The sequence below is a fragment of the Microtus oregoni genome, unplaced genomic scaffold (genome assembly GCF_018167655.1).
Source record: "Microtus oregoni isolate MIOR12 unplaced genomic scaffold, Mior012 000008F_ref0000371, whole genome shotgun sequence".
NCBI classification, from domain to species: domain Eukaryota; kingdom Metazoa; phylum Chordata; class Mammalia; order Rodentia; family Cricetidae; genus Microtus; species Microtus oregoni.
The window spans coordinates 9,446,986-9,468,439 of record NW_024543067.1 but is presented as its reverse complement, the minus strand read 5'-3'; the positions used below and the strand labels follow the sequence as shown (position 1 = coordinate 9,468,439).

Below are 21,454 nucleotides of genomic sequence, written 5' to 3'. Positions count from 1 at the left end.
TTCCTAGGGCCTATGATCCTATCTAGTCACAGGCTCTTGTCCTGTAATAGTGTGAGATATAGAGGAGGTCTTAAATCCAACCAGAATGTAGTTGGTTACTCCCATTACATTTGTGCCACTATTGCACTAGTGGTCATATCTTACAGGACAATTACTATTGTAGCTCACAGGGTTCCCTTCTGTGTAATATTTGTCATTACTTTTCTCCTCTGGTAGGGTGCATAGCACCTTTCAGCACCATAAAACTAATCAGTTATGAGCAAAGCTTTAAGGTCATTACCAACTCAGTTTTTCTGTTTTATGGACTTAAGTATATGGTGTCTTTAGCAACAGGGTCTTACTGTCAAGTTCTGGAGGGTAACTAAGAGCAATGGTTTGGGGGAGACTATTGTAAGTGTTATAGAGATGATTTAATGTACCTTAAACTTAATCCCAATTAAAATAGAAAATTATCTATTAACTCTGGCCCTACAGAAAGAAAAAATTTCATACCAAATAACTTTGCCACTTGACAGCAAACTAACCATTGATAAATAGCTACAAGTTATTATATGCTGAATTTATGACATGATTAATGGAAGAAGCTGAAATTACAGGTTTGTTGTTGGATACATGCTAGCCTAACAGCATCTGTAGATGTGAGCATGATCATCAACTTTCAAAAGAAATTCCAGTAAATCAGCTAGGGATTGTCCTGGTACAATGAACCATAGCTTTGCAAGAATTAAGGCATAAGAGTGAATTTGTCATTCTGTGTGATCCATTAATTTTTGTAGGAATTAAAAAGCCAGTTTTAAATGCATTCATAGGACTTTAGCTTTCTCTTGGGCCTTGTTGCAAGGAAGGCCACTTTTTTGTTTCCTGGCCACCCAGCAGCTCAGACCTGAAATAACCATACATAAACTGTATTATTTAAATAACTGCTTGGCCCATAGCTCTAGATTCTTACTGGCTAGCACTTATAACTTAGCTTAACCCATCTCCACTAATCTGTGCATCACCATGAGGTGATGGCCTACCAGCAACGTTTGAGCACATCTATTTCCAGTGGCAGCTCCATGGCTTCTCCCTCTGACTCTGCCTTCTTCCTCCCAGCATTCAGTTTAGTTTTGCCTGCCTAGTTCTGTTCTGCCCTGCTCTGCTATAGACTCCAAACAATTGCTTTATTAGCTAGTGGTATTTATGCCATTGAGAGAGGAATCTCACATCAGGGCCCTGTTTCCTGCTATCATGAACATGTAGAACAAATAGAAATGTTTCACTATCACATAGCAGTGCACCCACAGGGAAGTAACCAGGAAATGACTAGCTCTTCAAGTTAAAAATCAGTTCAGAGAACATAGTATTTTAACAGATGTGACTTTGGGTGTGGACAAAAAGTAGGTCTATCATTATCTCCTAAATTTTAGTGGAAATTTAGGATAACCTGCTTCTCATACAAAATGTACGATATTAAAACTGCACCTTGTTTGACAGTTCTGCAAGTTGTTCCTTAGATCACTATAAATAAGCATGCATATTAGAAGCATATCTTGTTGGGACAGGAGGAAATTTGCCCATCCTGTCCCAACTTACCTCTTCCTCTACAACTTACTGCCTGGTTCACTTGTTTTAAACTTAACTGCATTATTTCTCATCATGTTTATACTTTCTATATTTTTGACTAGGGGTTCATCATTTAATACCGTTGTTTTTAGTTTATATGTCTTGATGTTTTGATTGCATGTATGTCTGTACAACATGCATGCCTAGTGCCCACAGAGGCCAGAGGAGGGCACTTATCCCTTGGGTAGGAGTTTACAGATTGTTGCTAGTGGCCATGTATGTGCTGGAAATCTAGCCCAGGTCCTTTGCAAAGAGCAGTCAATGTCTTTAACCAAAGAGCATCTTGGTTCTTGGTAAATAAATGCCTCACAGTTGGCTGCTATTACAATGATCTAAGGATGTCACTGTAATCTAAATGTCATAATTTTTAAGCCAAATGCAGAATAGTCAAGACCAAAAATGAATGAATATTCTGATGGAACAAGATAATCAACATATATTAAAGAAACCTACTGTGTTGGCACATAGATGATTATGTCTTTACCCATGTTGCATCAGTGACTATTGCCTTTCTAAATGGCCCATCCACTCTGACCTCAGCTCATGATTACCCCTGACAAATGTGTCTACTCAGGCTTTCATAATAGCAGTGTATAATTCTCTGCTGCTGAGATATCCTTGCTCCAGTACTCTGTGAGTTTTCAGTGTAATTCTCCAATTATTTTTTTGCCTTAAAGGTCCAGAAGCATCTCTTCCTACCAAAGCTATCTCTGAACCAATAATAGGTTCTACCAAGTTGTATGCCCAACAGGGCTGATCATGCTGCAGCCTAACATATAGTGTAGTTACTCATAGCAGGTTCTAGAACACCCTGTCTCTCAGAAGTATTCCCAAGTGTGGAATGTGCTATCCCCAGAACCTAGGTGGGCCAATTTGGCATTTGGTATTTCCTTGTCAGTGGTCAGAAATGCAAAATGCAAAAATTTAACATTTTAAAAAAATGAATGTGTATAGGAATGTTCCAGATCACTGAGCCTCTAAACATTTCCCCTCATACTCTAGATCACTGTTGGCTGCATGTTCTGCCTTCTTTCTACAGAGACCTCTCTAATACTCGCTCTTTCTTGTTCATCTCCTCTCATTAGCATCATGTAATCAGCATAGCACATTAATTCAGTTATTCGGATCCTTTCAGATGGCAGAGGGCAGCACAGATCTTGGTTTATTTGCATATGCATAACGAGTCACATTGGACATGAGATGCAAGTCTAAACACAAAATTCACTTAGGCTTTCTTTTACTTACACACAGTTCAGAAAGGTGATCTTGTACAAAATTTTGACTGCATCTATGTTTTCAACATGACATGTAACATGAGGACAGCTATAATGTCTGTCATGTTCATGCTTAAAGTCTTTCTGGTTTGGATGCATTTTAGTTTTTTTTTTCCAAATTTAAAATGATGTTAATTTGCTAAAGCAAGTATCCTGCACTGGTATCACACATGCAGTTCAAATGACTACTTGTTTGAGTTTGTTCTGGACCATTAGTAGTAGTAGAGTCTACTTTGGAGAATTAATTTAAAAAGTCGGGAGCACCAACTGGGAAACTAGTCCAGTAGGAGATGTCAGCACTGCATAAACTCAATGTGGTAGTGCACACCTATCATCTTGGCATTTGAAGTGAGACGGTAGGAAATCAGAAGTTTAAGGTCATTCTCAAGCACATAGTGAGTTCAAAGAGTTTGAGATCAACTGGAGCTACATGAGACCTTGTCCCCAAAGAAACAAATAACAAAGCAAAATCAAAACCAAGGAAGCATCAACCATTTACTGTTTTAAAAGTGGTACTAATTGGCCCTTCCCACAATATTTCATATAAGATCTACTGCTTTGGTGATTCTTGAGGATTCCACTTGTTGCTTACATCAATCAACTGCTACTCCACTAGTTCAGAAGCCCATATTTATCTCTTTCAATATGCACACAGACGATAGACATGTGGCCATGAAGCAGGGCATTTCTAGGGCTGTATTTATGACCTGCCTCCATCTTTCCCTCCTAATCAGGGTCTTTTCTTTCTTCTGTTTTTATTTGAATTTTTCAAATAATAAATTATGATCATGTTTTCCCTTATCCATCTCCCAGATCCTTCCCACCTACAGAAATTCATGTTCTCTATCTCTCTCTGTTTTTCTCTCCATCTCCATTTCTCTGTCTTTGTTTCTCTTCTGTTCTCTCTCTCTCCTCTCTCTCTCTCCCCACCCAAGGAAATGAAAATGAAAATAAACAAACAAACAAAACCAGTAAGGCAAAAATATCAAAACCAAACAAAAAGTTTCTCCAAACACAAAAACAAGGAATCTGTTTTGTGTTGATGGACTGTGGGGTTTTTTTTTTTTTTTTTGGCCAACTACTATTGTCCTGAAGTATGTTTGATATACCCAGTGTTATTTCATTCAAGAAAACTGATTTATCCATTCCCCTGCAGTCATCGATTGCACGTGGCTTATTAAGGGTGGGATTGTGTTCACTTCCCCTTCTTAGCGCAGGGATTTCTGACTGCTAACCTTGTTCTTGATGTAGCTTCATCCCCTGGGCCTCAATGTGAACACTGCAATAGTTCTTGAAAGATTTGTGCAGTCTTTCCTCACCAGAGTAATTGTTCTCTGAGTACATTGTCATAGATCATCAGGGTGGCAGGTGAAGGAAACAATAGCCATAAAGACATCACCATGGTAAGGACCTCCCTCCCAGGGAATCACGGCACTTAGATTCTGAGAAGGGCCTCAGGCCTGCAAACTTGGCAAGGGATAATGGGTTTTTACACAGTGGGTTTCCAGGCTTATGTATCCATTCCAAAAATGGCCATGCCCCTCTTCTCTTTTCTTCTATTGTTTGCAGTGGCAGTTCTAGAATTTCTAAATTAGAATTAGATGCTGCTCCTCTAGCCTAGATCCAATCTATCAGTTTGCAAGTACCATCCCCAGACTTATTTACAGGGTGTTAAATCCTGTTACACGAGAGATGGCTTCCACACCAACTTCTTATCCAAGTTGATGTTCCATACCTTTGATCCAGCACCCCTGGGATCCGGCCCATATGTACTCCTCTAGCTCCTGCCATGAATAGTAGCTAGGTCCTGCAGCTCGCTTGGCATAAGGGCCTTTTCTGCTCTTAGCAGGCCAGATGATGTCGTGTATTGACCTTGGTTTCTGTCCAGAATGCAAGGAGGGAAGATAAAAGCATGCATTCTCTTACAAAATAAAAATTTCTGCATCATCTTCTTCATGGTATAAGGAGAGGGCACTTCATGGGATCAGAGAGTCCAGGCACTCTTCAGATTCAGTATTTCTGAGTAGATCTTTTTTCTAGTCAATGTTCATGCCAATTTAACATGCTCCAGATTTTGCTGTCCTCAAATCTTGCTTCTCAGTCATGGCAACAATCCAGTTACAAGTCTTCAACTCAAAGCCACTTAAATCAGTCTCCACTCCTGTCCGTATCCCGCATCTACTCTGGCAGTGATGCCGTTTAGCTTCCTCCTCCAAATATGTTCAGAATCTGCCACCCCCGCTTAGGTACCGTCGTAGTCCAAATCACGCACCAATTCTTACAGGCATGATTAGTCAACTTATTTTTCTACTTGTTTCTAAGCTCATGATCTGCAGTCTTTTCTGAATAGACCAGAATAATATTACTAACACGAAAATCATGATATGTCATCTCTAAAAATAGTACACACTCTTTATATCTCAATCAAGTCAAAAGACCTAAAATAGTCTGTAATTCTCAGCACTATCTGGGCCCATCGTTTTTCTGATCTCGTATTCTGTTACTCCCCTCCACTTGTTGTACGTGAGCCTCTGTGCTCTCATGGAACATTCCACACACAGTACCTTTCAGTTTGCACCTACTGTTCCCTGTCTAAAATTCTGGCCACTTTCTTACTGTTTTTTGTTTCCTGTATCCACTTCAATTTTTTTTTACTTTTTATAAATACAATATTTTTTTATTAATTCTTCAATGTCATACATGCTTACAGTATGTATGTGGTCACATCTTACTCCACTCCTCCCCCAACTTCTCCCAGTCTCTCCTGACACCTCTCCATCCCATTTTTATCCTTTTTTGACAGCCTAAATTCAGTTTGTGATGTTTATATACTCATGAGTGTGGTTCCATCTGCCAGAGAGTGGTTGACTTACCAGAGGTGATATCCATAAAGAAAACTCAGTTTCCCTCCTCTGGAAAGCCACCAGCTACCAATAGTTCCTCAGCTAGGAGTGGAAGCTCATGAGACACCCCCCCCCCATCACACACGCACATACAAACTTAGGAGTTCTTTTTGTAATTTTTTATAGCTTTGAGATGACCTCCTATCTTTCTTCCCCCTAGACCCAAACCCTCCCATAAGCCCCTCCTTGCTCACTTTCAAATTCATGGCTTCTTTTTTCATCAATTATTGTTACATATTTAATACACCTGCAGTATACGTAAGTATAACCTGCTCGGTCTATATAGTGTTACTTGCGTGCATGTTTCAGAGTTGACCATTTGGTACTGGATAACCAAATGGTGTGCTCGTCCCTGAGGAAGACTATTTCTCCCCCTTGCAGCATTCCTTAGTCACGTGCAGCTTTTTGTGCAAGGGTGAAGCCTCTTGCCTTTCTGCAGGAACACACACTCATCGATACTGGCACATCTATCGGTGTCCTATTTGTTCAGCTCATGGTTGGGCAGCCACGGAGGTGAGACTTTATGGGTGTAGCTTCTGACATTTCTACAAGACACAATCTCACAGAATCCTCTCTGATCTTCTGGCTCTTGCCATCTTTCAACCCATAACTCTGGAATGATCTCCAAGCCTTACATGTTGAAGTGCTGGAGGTGTAGAAATATCTGTTGGGATGGAAGTTATGTTCTTCTGTGATGTTCTCAGACAGTCACAAAGAGAAGTTTCATTGATGAGAGTGAGGTATCTTATCTGTGGGTATAAATATGGACCAATACTTTGAATGTAGTTAGAGATATACTGTGTCAGTAGAGAGGTGCTATAGGTTCTCTTTCCTAATTCATTACTGTACTGGCCCTGGTAGGTAGCTCAGTTTCCTCTACCAAACATGATTTCCCTCTTGCTGAAAAGGAAAATCTAATTTTCTTAGTGTGGATTTTCCTGAACATCCAGTCTGCTAGAGATTTTATCTGGATGTCTCCAAAAAACTCAAATAGTAAAGGCTTGATGCTCAGCATGGCTCCTTAAAGTGGGAGGTCAAGAGGATGTATCCTGAAGGGGGTGGTGTGGCCCTGGCCCTGTTCTCCTCTTGCATGCAGCTCTGAAGTGAAGAATTTTGACATTTTTTGTTGCAATGGTGTAGGCAGCAGGGCCAGCCACTCATGGACTGAGTCATAGTGAACGTTTCTCTTCCTCTAAGCTGGTGATCGCAGGCATTTTGTTACAGGAGTCTGGAGCTGGCAAGCTCTTTGTAAGTCTGACCTTTACCTTCTGGTCTTTTATTCACCACTTTACCAAAGTATTTATCCTCAGGATGTATATGATGTATCCAGTGTAGAAATCTTTACAGGAATATTACAATTTTATGTCTCTTTTTTCTTTAATAAAATCTCTCAGAAGAGAGATTTTTTTCCCAATTTCATTCAATGCTTTATCTTTATTGGTACATATATATATTGAATATTCCCTTGTGGCTATAAACTGAGCTATAATATTGCCCATATCAGTTAAAATTGCTGAAAATTGTTGAGTTATGTTTTTCTAAGAAACATACAGAAAGCCTCAGAAATCAACTGATTATTGTTCTAAGTATAGACTGAATTTGTTTTATAATTTTGTTACGTAATGCAAATGGACTCAAGCATAGTTTCTCTCTTTGGATAATTTGTACTGGGTAATCAGATTGACGTACACATGAATAGCATGTGCACACACAGATAGCATGTGATAATATAGATAACACGTACACACACAGATAGTGGAAATATTTGCAAAATAAGTCTCTCTGTGATCATGCTAAGTTCTGTTCTTAGTCCATAAGAAAATTCTTTCCATTTTTGCATGAAAAATGTTCTTCACCAGTAGTTCAAAATAATTGTGTCATCTTTTAAGAAAAAGTTGAGGGTTATAATTGTAGGCTAACTGGGTTTCATCAGTTGGGTATATTTCTGGCCTACAAAGGAAGACTGACATTTGCAAAGCCTCCTGGGGTTTTTCATGATTGATTGTCTCCATTCACTGGATTAAGCCCTGGCTGTTGATTAAACTACAGAACCAATGCTGGACGGCTCACAACCCCTGAAATCCCAGCTTCAAGGAACCAATCTCACCTCTGCTGGAAGAACAGGAAGCGTTCTAACCACTGAGCAATCTCAAGTCCCTGAGCCTTGTGCCCAGCAATAGCCTATGGTTTACATTGCTAGTCTGACTTTTTCTTATTGGGAAGAATTCTTTATATAGTCTACATCCTGCTTTATAAAACATATGTGTCAAGTCTCTTCTCTTGCTCTGTGGTTTTCTTCTTCATTCTTGTCTTTTGAATACTCTCTTGAAGAATGTGATGTCTGTGAAGAAGAATGGGCACATTCAGAGACCACAGCTCAGTGAACATTTCCCACTTGAGCATGCCATGGAAACTGATTGAGCCCCAGCGCATGGATGGAATGGTCTGCATCCTGGTACCTTCTGATACCAGACCTTTTACATTTAAATAAGATATAATTTACTAGTCGTATCCTTGGGAAAACCTTTACTTCCCTTAAGGTCCTGAAAATGTTACATCACATTTTTTACAGAATAAGTTTTATACTGTAACCCTTCCTGAATTCTTTTGGTAGAGTCATCCACCATTACTCACAAAGACATGGATGACATCAACCTTGTTTGAGCTGTATTTTTCTCAGTTGAAAGTTTCTCTACTTTCTCTTAGAGCCTGTCTTGTCTGTTAATCTGTCGTTAGGAAGTTTTACATTGCTATGCTATTCTTAATGGAATTATTTATTATTGGTTTATAGATTTGTCACTACCTTTCAAATAGAAGCCTCATTTATATTTATTGCCTTATCACCAAATTATATTTATAGGGTCTTTTGGATTTTCTATAAATACAATCCCAAGGCTGAGGAGATCGCTCCATGTGTAAAGTGCTTGCCTTCAAGGGTGAATATTTGACTTTAAATCTCAGAACCCCTATATAACTAGGCACAACAGTATCTATAATCTCAGTGCTCCTATATTGAAATAAAAAAATGAAGATATGAGAATCCTGGAAAACTCATGGGGCTGATAGCAAGAGACCCTGCCTCTCAAACAAGTTAGAAGACAAGGAACGCTACTGCTCATCCACACATTGTTGTTGCAGTGTATATGCGCCCATGCACGCATAAGAATATAAATATGATATATATGCAAATCATGTACTCACACTCACACACACACACTTTTATAACTATAACCCCATTTCTGTAAAAGATCTGCCTCCAGGCTGTAACCCCACCCCCACCATGCCCAGGACTCTGCCCCTCCAAGATCCACTCTGCTGCCTAACCCCACACACCTGAACATCTTCCTCATGGCCAGCCTTCCTCCACAATTTCACCAGACTACATAGACAGGCACAAACCACACTAGTTGGAAAAACAGCAGACTGCGCAGGCACAGGTATAAACCACAATAGTTGGGAGAACGGGCATAGGCATAAATCATACCAGTTAGAAGAAAATATGGGTAAATGCCTCTGTAAGAATACATTCAAAAATCAAAAGAGCAATATGGCCTCACCAGAACCCAGTGATCCTATAACAGCCAGACCTGAACATTTCAATGCAGCTGAAACACAAGAAAGCTTAAAAATTATTTTATGAAGATGATAGAGGTTCTTAAAAGAGAAATGAAAAAATTACCATAAAGAAGTTGAGGAAAAAACAAATAAAAATTGGAAGAGATCAATAAATCCTGTACAGAAAGCCAAGAAAAAACAATCAAACAGGTGAAGGAAATGGCTTAAGACTTGAAAACTAAAATAGAAACAATAAAAAAACCCCACAAACTGAGGGAATTCTGGAAATGGAAAATCTGGGGGAAGTGAACAGGAACTATAGATAGAAGAATCACCAACAGAATACAAGAGATGGAAGAGAGAATCTCAGGTGTTGAAGATACAATAGAGGAAATAGATTAATCAGTCAAAGAAAACGTTAAATCCAACAAATACCTAACACAAAATATCCAGGAAATCTGGTAAACCATAAAAAGAACAAATTTAAGAATAATAGGGACAAAAGGAGAAGAATCCCAGTTCAAAAAACAGAAAATATATTCAACAAAGTCATAGAAGAAAACTTTCCCAACATAAAGAAGGTATGCATATAAAGATATAAGAAGCTTAGAAACTGAAAGGAAATTCATGCCCCGGCAATGCTGAAGCATGCATAGGCAGCCATATATGGTGGTTCTGTTGAACTTGTCCATACTGGGTTTCATGATCTACATTGATGAGGATGACTGACCTCTTCCTCAACAAAAAGCTCACAGAACACCAAACAGGCTAGACTAAAAGCTGTCCTTTTCAAACAGCATGCCTTCATTTCTATATCAATCTTCTTAACCTTAATACAAATTTCTATTTCTCTGCCCTGGTTAGTGGATTTGTGGAGTTCTGACCAGTTACAAGAATTCCGTAGGAAGTCTTGCTTTGAATTTTCCAAGAAAATGTTGGAGCATGTAAATGGTTTCCATGGATGCAGCATTTAATAATCCCCAGCTATTTTTCTATTTCGTTTATTTGTGAGGGCTCAGGACAAATGCATGTAAGAATCTATAGTTTCAATTGGCTTAATATCTCCTTGCTTACAGTGAGAAGAATCTACTATTGAAAATAGACTAGAAAACACATAGTAGCAGTTTCTGTGAATTCAGGGTTTCCCATGCGCTGTATTTTTTTTTTTTTCTGATGCCTGAAGTTCTCACAAATTTAACTTAGAGAAAACATCCTGAGGTGATCCTCCTGTGGAATTTGTATGGTTTATCTGAGAGAGTTAAAATCCCAGGTATATGTCACACAGACACTAGCATTTTAAATTGGAATTCCAAATGGTGTCTTCCCAGTATTATAACCCAGAAAGTTCTCATGGGTAAATAGATAGCCTACGAAGTTAGTTTAATAAAATCAAAACCCAAACTGTGATGTTTAACGTGTTTGGTGCATTGATTAAGCCTCCTGGGGGCTCCTGGTGTTTAAAGCAACAGTTTGAATAGGACAATAAATGTGGAGCTGACTGTATTTTTTCTGTTTCTTTCTCATCTGCTAGAAAAATATAGATAATAGAGCTCATTTATTTTCTTTACATTTCTGAGCTCTGCAGATGGGAAAACACAGCCCAGTGGAAATGATTTCTGGCAACCTTGAGAAGATATGTTAGCATTTTGTGGCATTTCTCTCCGTGACATGTAAAGCATGGCTCTCCCTCATTGCAGTGTCACAGCGAAGTGTCACAATAAAGCCAAAATAGTGTGCCCTTAGGGAAAACTAGAAAGGCACCATTTTCTATGCACACACAAAGGGTAATATTTATTATAAAGCCTTTCATTTTAGCTCCAAATGCTGTCTGGGCTGTGAGTACTTTGCAGCAGAGAAATGCACAGAACGTAAGCTTTAAAGCGAAATGTTGTGCCTAAACCTAATTTTTGTAAATGTAAATAAAAAGTGAAAAATAGAATGCTGTCCTGGACATGTGGGCATTCATGGTCTGGGCAGTGGCAGCGCTGGCTGCTGCTGGTGGAGCACAGGAGCACTGAATTGGCAGCCATGCAGCTCCGTCTTGACCTGGTTTGTCAGCACAGATACTCTTTCCTTCGTCCTTAACGTATAATATAGAAATTATTCTCCCATTTGCTAGATGGGAAATTTGATGTTCCAAAGATCTAGCAGTTTGTGACAGGTTACTCAGCCAGGATGACTGAATCTACGTCAGTGCCCTTAATAGAAGGCAAATCTAAACCTGTACTATTTAATTTATTAAATATGTTCTTCAGTAGTTTCACGCTGCTTGTATGTATCTGATCCTTCTTACTTCATCCTTTTATCTTATGTCTCCCTCCCATCCCTGTCATTCCACCTCTCCCTAAAAGTCTCTTTTCCACATCCACGTCTTTTTGTTTTGTGACCCACTGAGTTTAGCCAGGGCTGTGTACCGTGGGTGTGGAACTATCACTAAAGTCTGGTAGTCTCACCTGTGGGAACACAACTGAAGGCAGCAATCTCCCTCTCCGCTAATATCGCTAAGGAGCCAGTAATACCCCAGGGACGGTTATAGCCCTGTGACTCAGTTCTCTATCCATGACTGACAACTGACAAGTTACACAGACTCAGGGCAGGCAAATCCACGGTTGTGAGAATAGCTTCCAATGGCTGTCCTGCCCAGAAGGTAGCATTTCTCAGTCCTTCACCTTGTAATCCAGCTTGTGCATTTTTCCTATCCAATCTGAATAGTGTTCTGTGAGGCTGACGGGCCCTGGGGGGTGATATAAATGTCCTGTTTAGAACTGAGTGCTCACTTATTCTCAACACTCTGAATAACTGTGAGTCTCTATTTGCCGCTGTCCAAAGAGAAGCTTCTCTGATCAAAACCGTGAATGGTATTTGTCAATGGGCATAAATATCATTTAGAAAGCATAAATTTGTACTTTTGATTTTAAAATCATTTACATAACTCTTCATCCTACACTTGCAAAATTATTAGTTGCTCCTAATATTGAGCTTGATTTTCATCACCATTGACAGCCATCTCTTAAGGGCCAAGTTACTTCTTCAATTTAATCAGATTTTATTTTTTTTAAATATTTATGTTAGCAGAATTATGTTTCTATGTCTATGTCTGGGTGTGAGTGTGTGCACATGTGCAAGCAAGGGCCAGTGTCATACAGAAGCAAGTCTCTGACCCCTTGGAGCTGGTGTTACTTGCTGTTGTAAACAGTCCTATGTGGATGCTAGGGGCTAAATTCGGGTCCTGAGCAGCACCTGCTCAGAGCCAAGGAGAGGTCTCCCCAACCTTTGCAATGCTGTTGTTTTTTCAGTTGCTGCAGCTCAATATCATCTCTAGATAAAACAGCTGCCACACAGGCACACCTGAAAATCCCTAGCAAAGCCCCGAGTCAACGCCTTCCCTTCAGTTAGGGAGTTCTGTTCCTTTATATTGTAACTTGCACAGAGAATTTGTCCAAATCTATTGTTCTGGTCTGGCAATATGGAGGATAAAATAAGCCGTGAGACTCTGCACATCTGTCAGTACCATCAGTTAGCAGTTTTGCTTGTTTGTTTGTGGACTGCCACTTTCTGCATAAATGAGTAATGGTATATGATAATATTTAAAAGGATAAAGTCTGGAGGACTAGTTAACATGTGTGCATCCCCCCATCATTAAAGAAAGAAATATTTTCTTGGATGATTAGTCCTTCCTAACTAGAACATGACAAATGGCTGCTGGTGTCAGTAAATCTCTTCCTTCACCACCTTCGTCTTAAATGTGATGATAGCAATGCCGCTTCACATGCGCCCTGCCTTTTTAAACACAGATGTGTATGTGTGGTGCATATTGTTGACCTGAGAAAGGCTTCTTAATTTTTTTCAATTAACGTTTCGTATCTGCTTATTGGTAATTCTTCACTTCTGTCCTTCAACACAAACCAACCACTATTCTTTTTTAAGTTTATTTATTCTTTAAAATCTTCATACATCTTATATAATATATTTGATCATGCATATTCACCATTACCTCTTGCCAACTTCTCCTAGTGCTCAGACTCCATCTTACAACTTCAAGTCCTTATCTTTTCTTTTCTTTTTGTTATTAATGATCCCAAGTCCAGTTAGTGGCTCCCAAGTGTGCCTGAGTGGTGCCATCCACTGGGACATTGACTACCTTTTAGCAGTGATGTCCCCCTCTCTCAGCAACCCTTAGCTTCCAATGGCTGCTTCCACAAGAAGCCTCTTTGGCGCTTCCTCACGTTCAAATAAGAATTTTGGCTGATTTCATATTGGACCGTTCTTGTGGAAGGAACCAGAGCTGCTGTAAGCTGATATGAGTAACAGCCTTGTCCAGTCTAGAAGTCAATATTTCACAGCTTTCTTCCTTATCCACCAGCTCTTACCTTCTTTCCATCCATTCTTCAGTGATGCTCCCTTGACCTTGGAAAGGGGAGGTTGATATAGATTATTCATCCACAGCTAAGCTCTTTCAGTTACTTATGCTTCATTATTTAACAAATTTTAAGTTTCTTCATTAATTGTTATCCACTGAGGAGAGGGGAATCTTCCCCAATCAGAGTTGAGTACAGCAAATCTATGGGTACAAGAAGGCAATGTAACAGCACAAGTATTTAACATAATAACAGTGACAGTTTCCCCACTAGGGCCTGAGATCTCCCAAGACTTGAGTTTTTTGACCAAATTTATAGTACCAGGCATGAAATCTGCGAACCAGATATCATAGCAAATCAGGAAGTGGCTGTTTGTTCCTATAATATCCACACCACTACTGCAACCTGAACACACCTTGGCAGGTAGGAACTGGGACAGACCATTGGTGTCTTCCAGCCCCACCCCCAGCAGCCTACATAGAACTTTTTGGCACTATAAAAGCTAGCTAGTAAGGGAATAATTCCCTGGTCAGTTAAGACAACCACTATTTCTTTAATTTTAAAGTTTAACTCTGTTCCTCATTTCTAAAAGAAGTTATGGACATTTTTCTTCCTGTGTCTATGACTTATTTTACACAGTGTAATACACATCTTCAAAGTATATCCATGTTGATAAATACAACAACATTTCTTTCTTGTTTGAAGTTGAATTGTACATAGTGTATTATAAACATTTTATTTGTCCATTCATCTGCTATGGTGCTGAGGTCTTTCCACATATTGGTCACTATAAATAGTGATACACACAACATTCAAATCAATATCACAATTCTTCAAAAACAGAGTCACCATTGTTTCACCAATCCAATTTCTGGGAAAAGAATTAAATCTGGAGCCTTCCTGATTAAATCTTTTGTTAGTTTCTTCTCCATTGCTAACTTAAATCACTCCAATTCTTAAAATGCACTTTCTGTCACCTAAATGGCAGAAGAGTCTCTCCTACTTTCTACAAATTTCCCTGGTTTCTGAGAAGGTCTTGGCAACTTTATCTGAATGTGTTCTGAGATCTTTCAATGAGAGAGACGTTGAGAATTTTTTGAACTTTTCACACACCTGTTACCCCTTACCTCATCTTCATGTCTTTGACTGGTCCTTTCAAAGTGAGCTCCTTGTTGGACAGTGAGTGTCAGGGCAGTTCTGTCTGTCTCTCTGCCTGTCCCCATTCTCTTTCCACCAGCATAGGATGCAGCTTCAGTCCAAATAGTTCTCCACTTTCTGCAGGTCCTCTTACCAGGCTGTCTGAGGCTCTCCTTATCATCTAGTCAGAATTCCTTTCCTTTCCTGCATTTCCTGTACTCCTTCACTTTAAACCTGGGTCCAAATATGTAAAAAAAAAGTCATTAGTTTATTTAGGAGAATTTACTCATTTTTTCCTATCTGTATAATTTTTAGTTTTCTAGTTTGAATCTTTTTTGAGGTGTTTGTAACTATTATTCCTCTCTCCTTCCAGGTTCTTCTTTTCTTTTTTTCTCTTTCCTCGCTTGGATGTTTTTTCATCTACTTTTTTATATTAAGAATGTGTATCTGACTTCCCTGAACTGTTTTCCTGAATATGTCATCATCTCTGTATAGTGTTCAAGTTAGAATGGAGGCAAGGGCTTCTGGCCAGTTTCTTTTTCAGAGCTGGGGTTAGTAAATTGTTTCTCTGCCTCCAGGATTCTTGCTCTTGGATTTTTCTCATGTGGCACTCGCTCATTCATCTTCAAAGAGCATTTAACAATATCTGCCGGCGACACAGTATTGTCAGGATCCTCTGATCTTCACAGATCATGCCAGGAGAGCCATTCTCTTAACTTCACACAGTAATCTGCATTAATTCTAAGTGAGGTGTGTGGAGGAAATCTGTGTTGAAAGGGTCTCTCTCGGGAGCATTTCCAAACAGAACCATGTGAGACCAGGAATGAGGATAAACTGTTGGCCATTTTTCTGAAATCAAATCTTATCCATCCTCCTTTTGTTAGTTAGATGCACCAAATGAGTGAGAATCCAAAGACACATGTCTATGTAACAACCCTCCACATTTCTGTGTCACTGGAGATGGGCTGGTGAAATGTCCACAGCTCGTTCCCTTGCTTGACTGCTCTTTCAGTCAAATCAGGGCCTAAGACCTGTGGTATCAAAAATTGGAGGCATGAAAATGGCAGAAATAAGCAATTTTAGTGTTGTGTTACTATTGGAGAACCCATGGTTTTACCATACTGCACGTTCTTTCTACCTGGGGGTATTTTTTTTTTCTGTTTCTCGGGGCTTACAAACTGGTTCATGTCTTATTTCACTTCCTGGGTATGTGAAAAAGTAAAGCCCGGATTGGCATATGCGTACACAGTATCAAGGATAAGTTTTGAAATACTCCCCATGTAAAGAGGAATTCTCAGCAGACTGTTAGCACTAATGATGAACCCTAACTCCCGGGCCTAGTGCTTTGGGTGAGACTTGGTGAAAGTCAAATGTTAAGCAGCAGCGACTGCATTTTATCTTGTCTTAATCTGCCCTGCTCTGCTCAATCCAGGGCTGCATATGATTGCTCTATGGCGAAGAAGAGGAGAGCTGAAAAGCAGGCACTGGGGGTGCCAGTTAACAAGCGGAAATCCCTGTTAATGAAACCACGGCACTACAGCCCAGATGTGGACTGCAAGGGAAACCCGGACAACAGGAATGAGGATGATGGCCTCTTAGAGACGAATGATCACTCCACTGCAGGTAGCAAAAAGGCATGGCCCAAACTTTATATATTCCTGTCACCTGACGTCATTCTTATTCTGTAGAATATACAGTTACTAGGGCTGTTAAGTATATTTGGCTTTAGGAACCAAAAGCCAAACACTTGTTTCACTCAATATTCACTTATTAAGGCCCTACATATTTTACTCAGATTCTATTTAAGGTCTGTAGACACAGCTTGATGATGGCCTGAGCTCACTCCAAGTCATGTTTAGGTTATGCCTCTTTGTGTAGAAAGTAGAAGATACTAAGCCTTAAAGCTAAAGAGTATGTCTGAGTAGGTGTTAATTTCTAAAAGAACCCTTCAAATTGCAGGACATATTTAAGCTTTAAGACAACTTTTCAATGACAAAGGTAAATGTAATGTTCATTGCTGATATATATAAATATATATATAGCCTATGTATATTGCTAAAACATTAATACATAATTTGTTTTATCACTATGTAAAATATTATTTAGCCCCAAAATATAATAGTAATAATAGGACTCAATGTAGGTGTTTTGTGACATCCATATTTTTATAATCTTCAAATAATACTAGAACAATAGATTGCAGCAGTGATCTAAGGTGATTATCCTTGAGGCTTCTTCAGTGGGAGAGCAACATAGAGAAGATATCTCTGTGCCTGTGTTCTAAAATAAGTCATTTAAGCTTATCTTTATAATACGTTGATTCAATCCTTGGCTCACTTTTCAGACATCTTTTTCAGGATGAATGAAACGTAGCTTCTACTCTAGGGACTTAGAGTTTGTGTCTTCCTAGATCTCGGTTGCTGGCAATCACTTGCATCCACAAGTTGAAGTGTCGTTGATTGGTTTGTGAGTGAGACTAAGGTGTCAGACATGCAAAAACATCCTCAAAACCTATGAAAAGGTTAAGTTATAAGGCTTGACTAATAAATCTGGAATGAGACAAGCACATTAATATATTAAATATATACCCTTAAATATATTAAATATATACCTTTTACTAAATGTGACATTTAGGGAATCAGCATAATAATAAGTTAATTATTTACTTGAAAACTTAAACAAATGGAAGTAAAATTCTAGAAATAGTCCTAGACATTATTTTTAAAAATATAAAAACATATTGACTGAGGATGTTCTCAGTCAGAGAATCTTCATTATCTTGGCAAATTATTGAAGATTCCACGGCTAAAACAGTGTTGTCTTCTGGTTGGTGGATGGATAATGGCGATTTTAGACTTCTCATAGTATACGATTTTCAGCATCAAGGCTCATATTTAAATTGTAATCATCTTTAACTTTTTCAGTTTCCTTGATGTGGTCACTTTTATGTATTGATTCATGGACATAACAGATGAAATCTGATCTTAGGTGTTCTTGGACCACTGTGGAGTTGGGATCTTTGCTTGCAGCTTGTCCTAGAGCCAAAGACTTTATCAGGTCTGCGGGCCTCCCACCTCCTGCTCTAACAATTTGATCATCATAAATGTTGATTATCAGTTAAGAGAATATTGTTCACATACATCCAGTAAAATATTTAGTCATAAGCACTTATAGGCATCTATGCAGGCTTACAAAGGCTGATGGTTGCATTTACTATTAGAACTACTAGTGATAGTGATGCTGAAATTTCCATGGTGACAATTAATTTTCATCTCTTTATATGTTGCACACATATAAACGGCATCATTTAGTTCATTTTACAGTGTCACATAGTATGTAGAACCTTGATCTTGGTTTTACAGGTGAAATAATTAAACACCAAAAAGAGTTAATTCTGAAAGTAGCACAGATTGCAGACTGGGGAGAAAGTACCTAGTAGACTATCTAAAGAGCAAGCAAAATATCTCTATCTCAGTTTCTCTGCAGGCTCAGGCCCCTGCCCATACTCCCCTCAGAATGCATACTGGGCAAAGTTTTCACAATGTCTACATGAAGCTACAATTTCTAAAAAATGACAAGCCATGAATGTCCCTCTCCAAGGTCAAGAGAGAAAAGATTTTAATTTGCCTTCAGTTTTTGAGAAATCTTAAGGCCAGCCACAGAAGGAGAGGGTACCGAGCCTAGTGCTCAGTGTAACAGAAGAGCACCTAACTTCAGTGCTCCTCTGATCCAGGCTCCTCATTGTCTTTGCCTTAGCAGGAGTCTGTCTAGTTGTATTTTCAGCTGGACCACTCAGATATTGAGAATATAAAGGACCCAGGAAGGCTAAGGTCATGCTCTTGAATTCTGTGTTTCATTCCTCTGTTTGACTCAGACTGTACCCCACGCTCTAACCTGACTCAAAAACTACATGTGGCCACTATTGTGGGTAGCTAGAAATTCCTTCCTGCCTGGGGAGGTGAACACCAGGAAGCAAGACAAACTTAAACTCCTGGAACAGAATGATTCATCATGGTTCAAAGTATACCCATTATGGAGTTCCCAGCAGCATGACCATGTGCTTCAGACCTGAGAATACCTGCCTAAGACACAGAAGCTTCTAGGGGTTGAAATTACACTTATAATATGTCATCTTCAATAAAAAGGTAAAGAACAAACCACTCCAGTCTCAGAATTTTAGAAGATAAATTTATTTTTCTATGGCTTTTATTCCTGCCCAAATTTCATATTCAAAATCTCTAATAAATGAATTTACCTGTAAAAGTGTCCTTCCTGGATATAGAAGCAAAACTGAATCCAGTGTCTATAAGACCCAGTCACACTAAGAAGTTCATTCCAAACTCAGTGGCATTTTCAGAGGAGTTCAGAGAAAAGATAGATGATAGATAGATAGATAGATAGATAGATAGATAGATAGATAGATGTGAAATTTTATGAATTAAGTATAGGATTACCAACAACTCATCATGGAAACCTTGGTCTACAGTCAGGAACTAAATTGAACTTTTATATACCAGACAAAACTGTATTTTTTTAACTACACAAAGGAAAGTTTCCCAGCCCAAACTACTGCCAACCATACATGCTTAGACGTTCACACAGGACAGAGAAAGGCTTAGGTCATTTCTGAAACTGCCAGCCTGTTACCTGCTGGAAGTTGACCTTAGTGTTCCCAATTTGCCATCTTTGTAGTATTAGCAAAGTTAAGGTCTGTGTTGCATGAGAGTTTTGTTTATATTTGCATTTTTGACCAATAACTTAAGGATCATTGTTCTTTTTTAACCCAAATTAACTTGAAGTACATTCAAATGTCTTCCTATAAATTTATTATGAAAAGGGTTTCAATTTAGAAAAGCATTTGGCTATTTACATTCTTAGTATCATCTCCTGAAAATGGCTGTGTTACATGAGACATCTTCTCTAGTAAGGCTTTCTAGCCTGTGGGATACTTGGGTTAGGTAACAGAAACAAGGACACAGGCTTCAAACCATGTGAACCCTGGTCTGTACTCAGCCCTCTCCTGAATAGCTGTGTGGTCTTGAGCAAGCCTCGGCAGACCTGGAACAGCAGTTTCTCTGGGAGATGGACTGGAAAGCACTGTGTAGTGTTGTAAAATAGATAATGGAGCACTGTGCTAGGCACATGAGTTCACTGTCCTAGGAAGGGTCACAGGATCATCTAGTCATTGGTCCATCCTCATTCTGAAGATGAAAACCCTTGCTCCAGAGAGCAAGAGCTAACTAGAGTCACGCAAGCAGATGGTCTTTGCCAATGGCATATGCAGTCTCTAGACCTCATGTGTTTGTGTATTGTGCCCCAGCTTCCAGTTCTGAGGGCAGATGCCAGTCTGTGCTCCAGTCCTCAAAGGCTTATATGAAAAGCCCACCTTGCTGAGCTTTCGTCTGTGCAGCCTCTGTTGTTCCTTAGGAATGACTTCTACTGATGAAAGTAGACCTAGCATGGTCACGTTGAGGAGTCCGCTAGTCCCCTGATGTTACAGTCTTTTAAATAGTACCCGAGAAAAGGGGGCGGGAGCCATCACTTACTGAGTTTTGTGGGCTCCTGTGATCTCTGCAGTGATGCGCAGGCTGTGTTACAGTCCTCACAGTGCAAATGAAAACCCCAGGCTCAAACAAACGGAACAGCCTGCTCAGCAAGCGTAGACACTTACAACAGAGCTCAAGCTCCTCCCCTCTGCAACAGACCTTATTACTCTTTCGGAAAACAATATTGCAAAATAGAGAGAAGAGGGGGCCAGTGGCAAAACTGGGAGAACCGGCACCTTGTCACTGATCTGTCATGTCAAATGCTAACTTAGGGTTTTTCTCCTGCCCACGGTGAGATCTAGGAAGGCTTTTCAGAAAAAGGAATGTGGATTTGTGGCTTGGACTATCCCTAGAAACCAATGCATGTGACAGTGTGGACACCCCTGGCTTGGGGCTTCTATCTTTCTAAGGAATAATTAATAAATATTTTCTTTTAGCATATAGCAAACAGTTGAACCAAACAATGAGGTAAACTGGAAATGACCCGAAATGAAGTAGTTGGCAGTCACTCAGTGCAGTGCATTGTCGCGCACATGCGTGAGTTTGTCACCCTGCCTCTCTGGTGAGCTGCACTTAATAGGAATATTTTAAACTATGTAGCTAAGCAACAGAGGTAATTGTTGCTTTCTAGAGCTTTTGTTAGCACTCTAACACAGCCCAAATATGCATAATTAGGTATAATGTCTATAAATCATTATTGTACACATGTGGGTAGTTAAGTGGAGTGAGAGAATAGTTCAATGAATTGAGCATATTCACTGAAAATGCTTTTTATTTGTTTTCTGTAGTTCATAATACTTTAAAATTATCATAACCCTTTACACTTTCTCTTAATAGCCAACTGTGATATTGAGAAAAACTTCATTTGCATTTTAGACTATGTTTAATATATTATTTAAAGCTGGAGTTGCTCTGATGTAGGCTCAGGAGAGGATAGGCTCATCCTATCAACGTTATGTGCTTGTTTATACAGCCTCTTTTCTAGGAACTGAAATGTTAAATTTTTCAGTTTGTGTTGAATAGATCCCAACAAAAGACTGCACCCTATAATCAGCATTATTTACAGGGGCTAGTGT

At 39.3% G+C, this 21,454-nt stretch overlaps 1 protein-coding gene across 10 annotated transcripts in view; it reads left to right on the top strand.

Annotated features, from left to right (window-relative positions):
- The window catches only part of St18 (ST18 C2H2C-type zinc finger transcription factor), a 249,079-nt gene that overhangs the window by 173,308 nt on the left and 54,317 nt on the right, over positions 1-21,454 (top strand). For all 10 annotated transcript variants that reach the window (XM_041657764.1, XM_041657763.1, XM_041657767.1 and 7 more), the window contains one exon: positions 16,265-16,455. In XM_041657764.1, coding sequence (XP_041513698.1) covers positions 16,265-16,455 — 191 coding nt within the window. The remainder of the gene's footprint in view (positions 1-16,264; positions 16,456-21,454) is intronic.